The following is a 15535-nucleotide window of genomic DNA, read 5'->3' on the forward strand; positions in this document are numbered from 1 at the left end:
ACACCTGCTAGACTAGGGAGAACAGAGTATATAACACCTGCTAGACTAGGGAGAACAGAGAGATATTACAGAGTATATAACACCTGCTAGACTAGGGAGAACAGAGAGATATAACACAGAGTATATACCACCTGCTAGACTAGGGATAACAGAGAGATATAACACAGAGTATATAACACCTGCTAGACTAGGGAGAACAGAGTATATAACACAGAGTATATAACACCTGCTAGACTAGGGAGAACAGAGAGATATAACACAGAGTATATAACACCTGCTAGACTAGGGAGAACAGAGTATATAACACCAGCTAGACTAGGGAGAACAGAGAGATATTACAGAGTATATAACACCTGCTAGACTAGGGAGAACAGAGAGATATTACAGAGTATATAACACCTGCTAGACTAGGGAGAACAGAGAGATATAACACAGAGTATATACCACCTGCTAGACTAGGGAGAACAGAGAGATATAACACAGAGTATATAACACCTGCTAGACTAGGGAGAACAGAGTATATAACACAGAGTATATAACACCTGCTAGACTAGGGAGAACAGAGAGATATAACACAGAGTATATAACACCTGCTAGACTAGGGAGAACAGAGTATATAACACCAGCTAGACTAGGGAGAACAGAGAGATATTACAGAGTATATAACACCTGCTAGACCAGGGAGAACAGAGAGATATAACACAGAGTATATACCACCTGCTAGACTAGGGAGAACAGAGAGATATAACACAGAGTATATAACACCTGCTAGACTAGGGAGAACAGAGTATATAACACAGAGTATATAACACCTGCTAGACTAGGGAGAACAGAGAGATATAACACAGAGTATATAACACCTGCTAGACTAGGGAGAACAGAGTATATAACACCAGCTAGACTAGGGAGAACAGAGTATATAACACCTGCTAGACTAGGGAGAACAGAGAGATATTACAGAGTATATAACACCTGCTAGACTAGGGAGAACAGAGAGATATAACACAGAGTATATAACACCTGCTAGACTAGGGAGAACAGAGAGATATAACACAGAGTATATAACACCTGCTAGACTAGGGAGAACAGAGTATATAACACCTGCTAGACTAGGGAGAACAGAGTATATAACACAAGTATATAACACCTGCTAGACTAGGGAGAACAGAGTATATAACACAGAGTATATAACACCTAGTAGACTAGGGAGAACAGAGAGATATAACACCAGCTAGACTAGGGAGAACAGAGATATATTACAGAGTATATAACACCTGCTAGACTAGGGAGAACAGAGAGATATTACAGAGTATATAACACCTGCTAGACTAGGGAGAACAGAGATATATTACAGAGTATATAACACCTGCTAGACTAGGGAGAACAGAGAGATATAACACAGAGTATATAACACCTGCTAGACTAGGGAGAACAGAGTATATAACACCTGCTAGACTAGGGAGAACAGAGTATATAACACAGAGTATATAACACCTGCTAGACTAGGGAGAACAGAGAGATATAACACAGAGTATATAACACCTGCTAGACTAGGGAGAACAGAGAGATATAACACAGAGTATATAACACCTGCTAGACTAGGGAGAACAGAGTATATAACACCTGCTAGACTAGGGAGAACAGAGAGATATAACACAGAGTATATAACACCTGCTAGACTAGGGAGAACAGAGTATATAACAGAGTATATAACACCTGCTAGACTAGGGAGAACAGAGAGATATTACAGAGTATTAAAAAGTCAAAGTAAACGTACAAATAATTTCAAATCCCTTATATTAGGCAAACTAGACGGCCCAATTGTCTTGCTTTTTATTTATTTACGGAAAGCCAGGGGAACACTCCAACACTCAGACATCATTTACAAATGAAGCATTTGTGTTTAGTGAGTCCACCAGATCAGAGGCAGTAGGGATGACCAGGGATGTTGTCTTGATAAGTACGTGAATTGGACCATTTTCCTGTCCTGCTAAGCATTCAAAATGTAATGAATACTTTTGGTTGAAAGGGAAAATGTATGGAGTAAAAAGTACTTTTTTGGGGGGGGGGATTTTCTTTATTAATGTAGTAGTGAAGTAAAAGTTGTCAAAAAATATAAATAGTAAAGTAAAGTACAGATACCCCAAAAAACTACTTAAGTAGTACTTTAAAGTATTTTTACTTAAGTACTTTACACCAGTGCACCGCACAAACACACAGACAGGCATTCTCTTTGCCTCTTCAGAAAGTTGCAGGAAGTTCAATACATTTAGTTGATTCCCTACTAAGTTCAATACATTTAGTTGATTCCCTACTAAGTTCAATACATTTAGTTGATTCCCTACTAAGTTCAATACATTTAGTTGATTCCCTACTAAGTTCAATACATTTAGTTGATTCCCTACTAAGTTCAATACATTTAGTTGATTCCCTACTAAGTTCAATACATTTAGTTGATTCCCTACTAAGTTCAATACATTTAGTTGATTCCCTACTAAGTTCAATACATTTAGTTGATTCCCTACTAAGTTCAATACATTTAGTTGATTCCCTACTAAGTTCAATACATTTAGTTGATTCCCTACTAAGTTCAATACATTTAGTTGATTCCCTACTAAGTTCAATACATTTAGTTGATTCCCTACTAAGTTAAATACATTTAGTTGATTCAAGTTCAATACATTTTATTATATTGTTGAATTCAGTTTTAATGTCTGGATTCCGTGATTCCGTCGGTGTTCTCTGTATTACAGATTTGATAGGGTCCTAGGTTTGGACCAAGGGAAATGGGTCCCTACCTTTCCCTTGGAGTGTGGTAACCCTAGAGGACATTGGTGCACGCCCCCCAGCAGCGCAGCCATGGCGAAGCTGTAGCCGCTGACGGCCTCCGGAGAGCTCTTCAGGTTGTTGATGCGCTCCGCACAGCGCTCCAGCAGTGGAGTCAACTGATAGGGCAGCGCCACGGCAACGCAGCGTAAACACCAGGCCGCCGCCAGACGGGCAGCCATGCTGGGGTGGAGCAGCACCGAGGAGACAGTCTCCAGGAGACCTGGGGAGACAGGGGCAGGGTTAGTGTGTGTATGTGTTACTTTTTAGGAACCCTATACCTGTATACTTGTGAGGAACCCTATAACTGTATACTTGTTAGGAACCCTATAACTGTATACTTGTTAGGAACCCTATAACTGTATACTTGTTAGGAACCCTATACCTGTATACTTGTTAGGAACCCTATAACTGTATACTTGTTAGGAACCCTATACCTGTATACTTGTTAGGAACCCTATAACTGTATACTTGTGAGGAACCCTATAACTGTATACTTGTGAGGAACCCTATACCTGTATACTTGTTAGGAACCCTATACCTGTATACTTGTGAGGACCCCACATTACATTATCAAAGTGTACGAGGACTTTTTGGGCTGGTCCTGGGCTGGTCCTGGGCTGGTCCTGTGTGTGTTTGTCTGCATGGTGCATTGTGTGTGATTGTGTGTGTGTGTGATTGTGTGTGTGTGTGTGTGTGTGTTTGTGATTGTGTGTGTGTGTGATTGTGTGTGTTCTTGTCTGCATGGTGCATTGTGTGTGATTGTGTGTGTGTGTGTGATTGTGTGTGTGTGTGTGTGTTCTTGTCTGCATCGTGCATTGTGTGTGATTGTGTGTGTGTGTGATTGTGTGTGATTGTGTGTGTGTGTGTGTGTGTGTCCTTGTCTGCATGGTGCATTGTGTGTGATTGTGTGATTGTGTGTGTGTGTGAGTGTGTGTGTGTGTGTGTGTGTGTGTGTGTGTGTGTGTTCTTGTCTGCATGGTGTGTGTAATGGTGTGTCTGCATGGTGCATGGTGCATGGTGTGTCTGCATGGTGCATGGTGTGTCTGCATGGTGCATGGTGCATGGTGCATGGTGTGTCTGCATGGTGCATGGTGTGTCTGCATGGTGCATGGTGCATGGTGTGTCTGCATGGTGCATGGTGTGTCTGCATGGTGCATGGTGTCGTAGTAAATATATATAATGTTATAGCTTGGTCTGACTAAAATCTTGTGCATGACCCATCTTGTGTTGGGCCTTTGTATTTAATACAATGCACAAAGACTTCTATCTTGTCGGCCTTATCAGCAGGTGGCTATGGACAACACCCACGCCATAGGTCTCTCAGTTCTCCCAACTCACGACTTCTTGCTCTGAGGACATACACACACACACCCCCACACACACACACATATACACACACACACACACACACACACATCATCATTGTTAAACATACACACACATACACACACACACACACACACACACATACACACACGCACACACACACACACATCATCATTGTTAAACATACACACACATACACACACACACACACACACACACACATACACACACGCACACACACACACACACACATCATCATTGTTAGCACACACACACACAAAAAACCCCCTTCTCTTAGGCTGAACATCTGAAGACAGAGAACCCGACTCAGAGCCAATGCAATGGAGGTGACCTCGACCAACTCATCAGGACCAATCAGAAGATCAGAACTACTAGAATCAACCTACTTTATTTTATTGTATAAAATGTCAGCACACAATGTTTAGGGGCTCGCTCTCAGATATCTCCCTACGAGGTTGACGAACGGGTCCGTGCACGCGATTTACAGATATCTTTACCTCTGAATAAACTGCCTTATATTATACAATTATCCACCTTGTCCGAAAGTCTCTACTTGGTCTCCGTTCTCCAGTAAACTTGTGATCATCAACAAAATTGGTAGCAGAGGGTGGTTTTCTAACTCTGAATTCGGTCCATAAAAGTTGATAGAGACAGGAGACAAGTAAGAGACGGATCTGAAAGGACGGGTGACCTGTCCGCAGGAGCAGCCGGGAATCCAGCTCGCCTCAGGAAACTGATCTAAACCGACGTCAATACAAAGGTAAGCAGAACCTGTTAAAACAAAATCTGCATATTGTATTGTAGGATAAACCAAATTATATGATCAGTAGTACTGGGCGTGAGTATGGATTACTGTTAAATTTATAACATATATGACTCAAAAGGCACATATGTAAAGATATCTGAATTCTTTAGGTTTTTACTGTTGAAATGTGACTCTCTAGGGGAGGAGTCTAGTTACAGAGGTTGTGGTTCACGAGAGACGGACCCTTTTATTTTTTACTGTTGATATCTGAAATCTTAGATTTTTACTGTTGAAATGTGACTCTAAGAGAAGAAGTCTAGTTACAGTGGTTTTATTTTCTGTTGAAATGCGGCTTTCTAGTGAGGAGCCTATTACAGAGGTTTTGGTCCACAAGCGATGGACCCCTTTTATTTGATCCACAAGAGAAGGATCTGGTGACTTGATAAAAAGATTCAGATAGTCGGGTTGAGTTAATTCCGTGAGAATCCAAGTCCAGAAAAGGTTCTCCCGACTAGACGCCAGTTGAATGGTTTAAACGACTGGGAGTCTCCTTGAGGAGAATCAAAAAAATAAAATAAAAATACAAGTTCAGATAGTCGGGCAATTGGTTGACGTGGCACTCAACTATATGTACTGTGAGGAACTTAAACTGAATTCGTGTGTTGATGCTGATATGTAATGAAAATGTAATTGTTGAAATGATAACCTGAATGCTGTGTAAGATTGGCCGTTTCATGAGACTAACTAGTGGATAACTTTTAAGAGGACCACCGAGTCCTATTTTGCCTGTTATGTAGCCGCTGCGCTAAAAGCTGACTTGAACTTTTTCCCTCTTGTGGTGTTGGTATTTACATAATTCCTAAAATTAAATTGATAATTATTTTAGGAGCGCTCGAGTTTGCTAATATATTCTTCCAAAAGGGCGATTCTGATACCTTTTGGGAAAATATATAATAACTCGAATACCTGAAAAACAATAATAACTTTTGCTAAATAATTCCTAAAATTAAATTGATAATTATTTTGGGAGCGCTTGAGTTTGTTAATATATTGTTCCAAAAGGGCGGTTCTGATACCTTTTGGGAAAATATATAATAATTCGAATAATTGAAAAACAATAATACCTTTTTGCAAAATAATTCCTAATAATAAAGTATTGAACATTTTTTGTGTACGAGGGTGGGACATCAGAGATAAATCTCAGTCAGCGCCAAGAATACATTGCTGGATTCGGCCAGTGACGGGCTAAGAGCACCAAGATAGTCTAAAAAAAACTGTATAACCATGGCAACCACTACCGTCCCAAAACTCAAGTTTAATGAATATCTAGATCAAAAAATACAGGATAGAGCGGGAGTGGTGCCGAATGTTTTTTAATTCGATCTAAAAGTTGGTGCGAGAGGAAAAGGCAAATCATCGATCTAAAAACAGACGGAAGAGTGACCTGAAAATCCTGGAGAAATCAACTATTCGTCTTGGCTCAGGAAACCTGATCAGAGCGCGCTCTTCTAAAAAGGTATGCAGAGCCTGTTAAAACGAAATCTTGCATATTGTATTATAGACCAATACCAAATTATGATCAGTAGTACTGAGCGTGAGTATGAATACTTGTTAAATAATTTTCCATCCTAATGAATTAAGGCATACATGAGATATCTGGTACTGTGTTTTATACTAAGGAATTAAGGAATAAGGAATAAGGAATAAGGAATAAAGATAAACGTATCCAGAATGTGTCGAACTACGGATTGACGCATTGGTGGATAAGATTTGACCCACAACTAGATTCCTAAAGGGACCCAGTTTGAACTGAGACCTTTTGCATAAATCCTATTAGGGGAGGTCCTACCCTATAGGTTGCGAGGAGGTAGAAGTTTAACTGTGGCAGAGTTCTAGACATTAGGTGGAGGGAGAGGTATGGTTTTGAGGGACGTCTGGACGCAGATAAACTCGAATCCATGCTTAAAACAGATACATAAGGTGTGTAAAGGAGAAATGAGCAGTGAGAGAGAAAGAGAGAGTTGCGAGGGAGGGGGCTGGAGAGAGCGAAAGTGTGGCTTTTGGAGCGAGGAAAGACTGGAGTTGGCTGGGAACACCACGGGGTGATTATTTGAGAGGTGCCTGTGGGTTTCTGACGAGGGATGAGATGGGTGAGAAAGTAGAGAATATTTACATTTGCATTTTTGGTGATTTGGCAGACGCTCTTGTCCAGAGCGACTTGCAGGAGCGATTGGGGTTGAGTGCCTTGCTCGAGGGCACATCGGCAGATTTTTCGCCTGGTCGGCTCGGGGATTGGAACCGACGACCTCTCGGTTCTTGGCGCGGCGCTACTGATCACTAAACTGCCTGCCGCCCCATATGAGTTTAAGGTTGTGGCGTTGTTTGATCATGTGATAAGGTTTAATTTGTAATCGGACCATAACTAAAGTGGTTGTAGAAGTAATGTATAGGTAGGGGAGAGCCAATAGGGGGCTCCATTGAACTATTATGGTTTATTTGGCATTTCAATGGCATAAGGTGAAATCTGTATGCATGAGGGGAATTCGATTATGTATTATTATAGTATTATGGACACTCCGTAATAAATAAACTGAACCAAACAAGACGTTACTACAGCAATAGAGAATAGTTAATGTTGTTACGTTAGTTCTTAAACCCGATGATAGAGGAAAATGCAGAACGCTGTTAGAGTGTGTTTTATTTAGGCTACTAGGGTGTTTGAGACGGAAGGGCTGGCTAGACGGGGTGATGACGTGGCTGGATGTGCGACGTGAAAGTATTTACTTTGTGAGAATCGTAGATGGTGTGGAGTGACTGGCGATGTCCCTGGTTCGAACACAGGTAGGGACAGTAGACAAAGCTTTCGAGTGGGGCTATATACCTAGATTACTATGTGGATGTGAAAGGTTGAATTAGATAGCTTAAATAGAAGTATTCTAGAAAAGTCTATGAAAATATGTTATAAGGTTACCATGCGCTCTCCCCGAAGGAGCAAGGGGAGGGTGAGAGACAGTACAGTTCAGATGGTAGGAACATTATTAAATGTATGCTAATCAACGATAGCAAGTATTTGTTTTATTAATTAGGGAATAATCAGAGAGAACAGTTAAATAAATTGAATAGCGAACTGAAATGGTTTAGCGGGAAAATATAAATGTTTGGTACATGTAGCAGAGTTAGGGTAATCAATTAAATAATAATTGTATACTCGAGGAATTTTGAGTGGTTTTATAGATTAGTTATGAGGAATTAGATTGATACAAACAATTATTGATGGGTTAAGACTGGGGATAACCAGGAGAAAGAGATTAGCTCATCTCGTTGGAATGTTGCCAAGGGCTAGGGGAGCAGTAGTGAAGTTAGGCGTATTTAGGTCATAAAAGTGAGCTACCAAATTAAGGCCTGGCTATTTGTGGTTGTTTTTCAAATTGGGTTTTCAAATAAAAAAACAACACACCTAGTATGATGTTTATAAAGCCTTGTTTCAATTTTTGGGGGGTTTTCAGCAGGTCAAGGGTTATAGGTCTTAAAGGTGCACACAGTGAATTTTATGGATTTTTTAGGTTTTGGCTGAGTTTGGGGTATATATGATTTCTTATGAGAATGAATGTCATGAGGACTTAATGAACACTTGGGATAACTAACATTTATGAAATATTTAGAATAATGGTAATTGTTTAGTATACTATGGGATTAAACAGTTCGTTAAATGATTTCAATGGCTTCTGAACTCTGTTTTAACATTCTGGTGTTAATTAATCATCCACACTAGTACATTCTAAAGGCATGAGAGGAAGACTTTAAGATAGTTTATTTTACTAAGTTGAGGGTAATTTATAGTACTGTGAAAATTGTGAAGAAGATTATAATTTGGTAATAATATATTTGATTTGAACCATAAATAACAGAAGAGAGAGTGGAGGAATGGCAATTGGATAATGAAATACCAATATTAACTAAAGTGATTGTTTAGGTAGGTGGTAATATTGACACATGGCCAAATCATGTGTCAAAGAGGGGGATGGTTGGATTAAATATTAAATATATACGAAGGAGAGGACAAAATACTTTATTAAATATATACGAAGGAGAGGACAAAATACTTTTAAAAAAAAAACATGTATGATAGTTTATTAACCACACCTGTATGTCAGAGGTTTTGTGCCCCACAGGTGAACTAAAGGAGAAGGTGACCCACTCTATCTAACCAGGAGACTGAATCAGGCCTGGCGGGAAGGGCCCCTACCAAGTACTGCCTTTGCCAGCAGAATAGCTGAGAGATCCATCTGGGTGCATGTCACACACTGTACAAAACCAGCTACACCTGACGAACAAACACAGAGTTAGGAGAAAGATCCGATCACCACTATGGTTCGGGGGTTGCCTCCTTAACGAAGATTCCCTTACCCTGTCTGATCATCCCTGTGTGAGTTCGATAGAAGGTAAAGCAATGGGTTGGCCTCTGGCATCTGACATGTTCTCAGGGCAAGGGTGGGGATTCACAGGTCTCCCGACGGTAGGTAGCTGTCTGATTGTGGGGGCCATATTCCTAACACACACGGACCCTCCTGTTTCAGCCAGAAGTGGTAGTTAACCTAACACAAGTTGAAAAGGCATAGGAGACAGCTAGACGTAGGGAAAGGGGAAATTCTAGAGTAAACCTCTCTGAGGGAGGTAGTGAGACCGGGGCTGTGATAAAGATAGTGCAAAACTATGGACCTGGAGGAAGTAGTACAGGTGGAAACGGGGTATAGAAATCTTAACCTGTGGTTGGAATGGATTCAGTATACGGGAAAAAAAAACTATGTCTAAAGAGGACTGTTTTGCCTGTAGGACAGCCAAACCAGGGATAACAACTACTCCGTTCCCCTTGACAGGCTTTAACTCTCTGTCAGGTTTTTCCTCCATGCAAGCCACCTGGGAATGTGGTGAAAGAGTCTTATGGTAACTTGCACTATCTGTTTCCCCCGATAACAAAGTCATCCCGACCTGGGTTGCCTCAGTTTGAAGTCACAGGGGATTCTTATTATTGTTTTTCTAGGACTAGTAAGGATAGGATACAGGGTAGGGCATCTTAGCTCCTGCTCCCACACAGAGAATGTCACACCTAAAGAGACCATGACTAAATCTCTCCTCTTTGTTGCAGCAAGAGGATTATAGGAGCCAAAACCAGGCCCGTGCTGACATCTGATGGATGTGTGGTGATAACTGATTGTGAACTCACCTACATACGCAAACAATCAAACGTGTCAGAGATTGGTGAGTTGTCACATAGAAAGGAGGACCTCCTCCCGGGATCCTTTGATGAAAGGATATATATTGATGGGATCCACAATCAGATCGCAGCTGGGTTTGAATCAAGTATTTTCTGGTGGTCAAACAATTAATAAAAATGTAGATTGGATAAATTATATTTAATATAACCGGCAAAAGATTTATTAACCACACTCGTGATGCAATAAAGGGATTAGCTGAGCAGACAGCGGCAACTAGCTTAATGACATGGCAGAATAGAATAGCTTTAGATATGCTTTTGGCTGAGCGGGACGGGGTTTGTGTTCTGTTTGGATATATGTGCTGTATTTTCATCTCCAACAATATAGCACCGGACGGGCCCGTGACCAAAGCGCTTGAGTGACCTTCACCACGCTGGCGAACGAACTGGTTGAGAACTCTGGTATTGATAGCTCCATAAACGGTTGGTTTGATAACGTATTTGGTAAATGGAAAACTATTGTTGTGACTATTCTGGGTGAAGTTATGGCCTCTATGGGTATACTTGTTCTTTGTGGATGTTGCCTTATTTCCTGGCTGAGTGACTGGTTTGGTGAGTACTCTTCTATGGTGGTTACTGGATTTCTGACCCTAGTAATTGTGTTTTTGCTGTTAATGTGTTGTGCTGCTTGCATCGTCCCCTGTCTCAGGAGGTCAGTGGTAGGAGTGGTGCAGGCGTCAGGTATGATGCTGTTGTTACGGCCCAGGATGATGCAGGTGACTCTGCTACTGACTCTGAGACCAAGCTGGATGATCCATGTTTTGCCTAGTAAAATACATACACGCATTTATTTTCAGTTCTTGCTCATTTATTACCTTACGTTTTTACTAACCACTGTGATTGTTTATTCTTCCTGATGTGAAGGTAAAGGATTCCTGGGTGGCTGGTAGCCAACTCAGTACATGTTAGGTGTAGGGGAGGAATAGAGGGTTAAAATTATTATTTTTATTTTCTATTAACATTAAATGTTGTGATTTAATTTCCATATCCTGTTATTCTTAAGGGTGATTATACTCTGTTTAGAGTGACACCATAAAATTGTTGGGTTTTATTTTTTGGATCTGTATGTGATGAATAGCTTGGAAGGAATGCATTAATGAGGAGCACTGTACTGATATGGATTGTTTCACATAACAGGCTGATAAGAACACTCTCTCTTTGTTGTCTGTGAAACTGTCCTTGAACATGGGTACATGGAGTACAGTTTTTGGGGGCTCGTCCTTTTGGGTGCTGACTGTTGTACTATTAGTAAAAATGTCGATAGAATTACCTGCATACATTAATGTTAAAATTAGGCAATTGGACACAACAAGGTTTTGAGGCGGTGCATGGCCAGTTGGCTGCAACCTCTCTCATGGCTTTCCAAAATCGTATTGCTGTCGACATGCTCCTGGCTGAAAAAGGAGGAGTATGTGCTATGTTTGGTGAACAATGTTGTACCTTTATTCCCAACAATACAGCCACAGATGGCAGTTTGATAATTGCCCTGGAAGGGTTACGAACTCTTAATGGTAAGATGAAGAGCCACTCAGGGGTGGACACTTCAATGTGGGACTCTTGGATGGATGCGTTTGGTAAATATAAAACGCTTGTTTCTTCTATACTTGTATCCATCTCAATTTTGCTGCAATTCTAGTGCTTTGTGGATGCTGATGCATTCCATGCATACGGACGCTGACAACCAGGATTATAACCACCGCTATTGATCCACATCCTGCAGATAACGGTCAGATGTTTCCTTTGCTTGCTATTGACAATGCTGACCAAGGATATCTGGATGATGAATAGCATTTAAGCTTTTTGTCACGTCTCTTGTGAGACGTGAAGAGGGGGAATGTAAAACTTTATCTTCTGATAAAGTTTTCCCTATTTTGCCAATTGCAGCATTTAAGCTTTTTGTCACGTCTCTTGTGAGACGTGAAGAGGGGGAATGTAAAACTTTATCTTCTGATAAAGTTTTCCCTATTTTGCCAATTACACTGTTAGCTTGTGTCACGTCTTAAGTTTTCCTTCTTTACTGTTACTTGGTCACGTCTCTGGGGAGATGTGAAGAGAGGGATTTGTCGTAGTAAATATATATAATGTTATAGCTTGGTCTGACTAAAATCTTGTGCATGACCCATCTTGTGTTGGGCCTTTGTATTTAATACAATGCACAAAGACTTCTATCTTGTCGGCCTTATCAGCAGGTGGCTATGGACAACACCCACGCCATAGGTCTCTCAGTTCTCCCAACTCACGACTTCTTGCTCTGAGGACATACACACACACACCCCCACACACACACACATATACACACACACACACACACACACACATCATCATTGTTAAACATACACACACATACACACACACACACACACACACACATACACACACGCACACACACACACACACATCATCATTGTTAAACATACACACACATACACACACACACACACACACACACACACATACACACACGCACACACACACACACACACACACATCATCATTGTTAAGCACACACACACACAAAAACCCCCTTCTCTTAGGCTGAACATCTGAAGACAGAGAACCCGACTCAGAGCCAATGCAATGGAGGTGACCTCGACCAACTCATCAGGACCAATCAGAAGATCAGAACTACTAGAATCAACCTACTTTATTTTATTGTATAAAATGTCAGCACACAATGTTTAGGGGCTCGCTCTCAGATATCTCCCTACGAGGTTGACGAACGGGTCCGTGCACGCGATTTACAGATATCTTTACCTCTGAATAAACTGCCTTATATTATACAATTATCCACCTTGTCCGAAAGTCTCTACTTGGTCTCCGTTCTCCAGTAAACTTGTGATCATCAACAATGGTGTGTGTAATGGTGTGTGTGCATGGTGCATGGTACATTGTGCATGGTGCATGGTGTGTCTGCATGGTGCATGGTGCATGGTGCATGGTGCATGGTGCATGGTGTGTCTGCATGGTGCATGGTGTGTGTAATGGTGTGTCTGCATGGTGCATGGTGTGTGTAATGGTGTGTCTGCATGGTGCATGGTGCATGGTGTGTCTGCATGGTGCATGGTGTGTCTGCATGGTGCATGGTGCATGGTGTGTCTGCATGGTGCATGGTGCATGGTGTGTCTGCATGGTGCATGGTGCATGGTGTGTCTGCATGGTGCATGGTGTGTCTGCATGGTGCATGGTGTGTGTAATGGTGTGTCTGCATGGTGCATGGTGCATGGTGTGTCTGCATGGTGTGTGTAATGGTGTGTCTGCATGGTGCATGGTGTGTGTAATGGTGTGTCTGCATGGTGCATGGTGTGTCTGCATGGTGCATGGTGCATGGTGTGTCTGCATGGTGCATGGTGTGTGTAATGGTGCATGGTGCATGGTGTGTGTAATGTCCTACCAACAGAGGGCTCCTGTATGAGCGGTGAGGATGTGGCACTGAGACTCTGCACCAGGCTGCCCAGCTCCTTGAGGGCACAGACCATAACATGTTGACTGGCTGACACATCCGCTGCTCCTGCCTTGTTCTCTCCACTGGTATCATTCACTACTGCCTCTGGAGAGGGGGGGGAGGAGGAGAGAGGGGAGGAGGAGAGAGGAGAGGGGAGGAGGAGAGAGGAGAGGGAAGGAGGAGGAGAGAGGAAGAGAGGGGAGGAGGAGAGAGGAGAGGGAAGGAGGAGGAGAGAGGAAGAGAGGGGAGGAGGAGAGAGGAGAGGGGAGGAGGTGAGGGAAGGAGGAGGAGAGAGGAAGAGGGGAGGAGGAGAGAGGAGAGGGAAGGAGGAGGAGAGAGGAAGAGAGGGGCCAAAGTAGTTTTTGTCAAGATGCCCCATTGTATTATTGTATTATTGTTTAATAAACCTCAAGGAATCTCTAGCTAACAGGTAACAGGGAATCTCTTGCTAACAGTTAACAGGGGATCACTAGCTAACAGTTAAACAGGAATCTCTAGCTAACAGTTAACAGGGATATTGTAATAATTGTATTTTTATCATGCATTAACAGTACTGAATATCAGCATTAAGACAGACAGCAGAGGTCTGAGGATTCATCATCACCAAGACCTTTAATGAACCCACATTCATCAAACATGGCTGGGAGTTTGGATAGGGCATCTGCCATTGTCTCTCCGCTAGCCAAAGATGTGCAAGACATCTGGAATAATGAAATGTCTCGAATAGATCCTTTCCCCCTTTCACTTGACTTGAGTCTCATTAGAGATGGTTCCTAATGATGAATGAAAACCCTCAGAGCACAGTAGGAAGCGATTATGTTTTCTATGATATAGTTAGTTTGGTAGAGAAGTAGAGTAGAGTTCTCCATAAGGGATACAGACGGTCGATACAGACGGTCGATACAGACGGTCGATACAGACGGTCGATACAGGAGGTTTCAGAGGGAATCACAGAGTAAGAATCTGGAGAAGTTATTTTGTAAAAAGAAAAAGTGATTGTGACGATGGGACGGAGTAATTCGAACACCAAATGATAAAAATATGTCAAATAATGTTTGACAAAATGTGTGATTTTTTTAAAAGCTCCTCAGGGGGATAACAGGCTTGCTTCTGCTGAGTGTGTGAGTTAATTAGTTAATTGGTAACGTTTTTCAGCTCTATAAGAAGACAATGTGATATCTTTCTACGGGTTAGTAGGGTATAGTTAAATACACTATGGGGAGTGTGCAATGGTAACTGATAGGGTTGCACAATTTCAGCAACTTTCCCATAATTCCCTGGTTTTCCAGAAATCCTGGTTGGAAGATTGCTTGAACTACGAATGAATAAGAAGGAAATACGGAATCCTCCAACCAGGATTTCTGGAAAACCAGGGAATTATGGGAAAGTTACCCTATCTACTGTACATACATTAATGCCAGACTCAGTCCCAAATAAAATGTCTATTTTCTTTCTGGTTTAAAATATCTTGAAATGTATAGATGAAAGATGAATTTGCCATTTGGATAACTTCAGTGATACCATTTTTTATTTTTAATAAATTATAAGTACAGCGGCTTTGTTTATAAATTGCAGGTCAGATTTCTCCAGGGAAATATGACGCATAGCCCTATTGACAATAACTTCTATGTGCTCCTCTGATCCATCCACGACTACAGCAACACATCAACACATATCTAACTACAGCCCTCTCAATGCAAAATGAGACTCATCAATGAGAGTTGATACAGTATATACAGTTGATTTAGCTGACAAACGCATGTGCCTAAATGACTACCGACCCGTAGCACTGACGTCTGTAGACATGAAGTGCTTTGAAAGGCTGGTCATGGCTCACATCAACAGCATCATCCCAGAAACCCTAGACCCACTCCAATTCGCATACCGCCCCAACAGA

At 41.6% G+C, this 15535-nt stretch overlaps 1 protein-coding gene across 7 annotated transcripts in view; it reads right to left on the reverse strand.

Moving 5' to 3' along the window:
* heatr5b (HEAT repeat containing 5B) overlaps positions 1 to 15535 on the reverse strand; it is a 100879-nt gene that overhangs the window by 61887 nt on the left and 23457 nt on the right. For all 7 annotated transcript variants that reach the window (XM_045223916.1, XM_045224029.1, XM_045224014.1 and 4 more), the window contains 2 exons: positions 13588 to 13743; positions 2799 to 3049 (listed from right to left, as the gene is read on the reverse strand). In XM_045223916.1, coding sequence (XP_045079851.1) covers positions 2799 to 3049; positions 13588 to 13743 — 407 coding nt within the window. The remainder of the gene's footprint in view (positions 1 to 2798; positions 3050 to 13587; positions 13744 to 15535) is intronic.

The sequence above is a fragment of the Coregonus clupeaformis genome, chromosome 1 (assembly GCF_020615455.1).
Source record: "Coregonus clupeaformis isolate EN_2021a chromosome 1, ASM2061545v1, whole genome shotgun sequence".
Taxonomy (NCBI): Eukaryota; Metazoa; Chordata; class Actinopteri; order Salmoniformes; family Salmonidae; genus Coregonus; species Coregonus clupeaformis.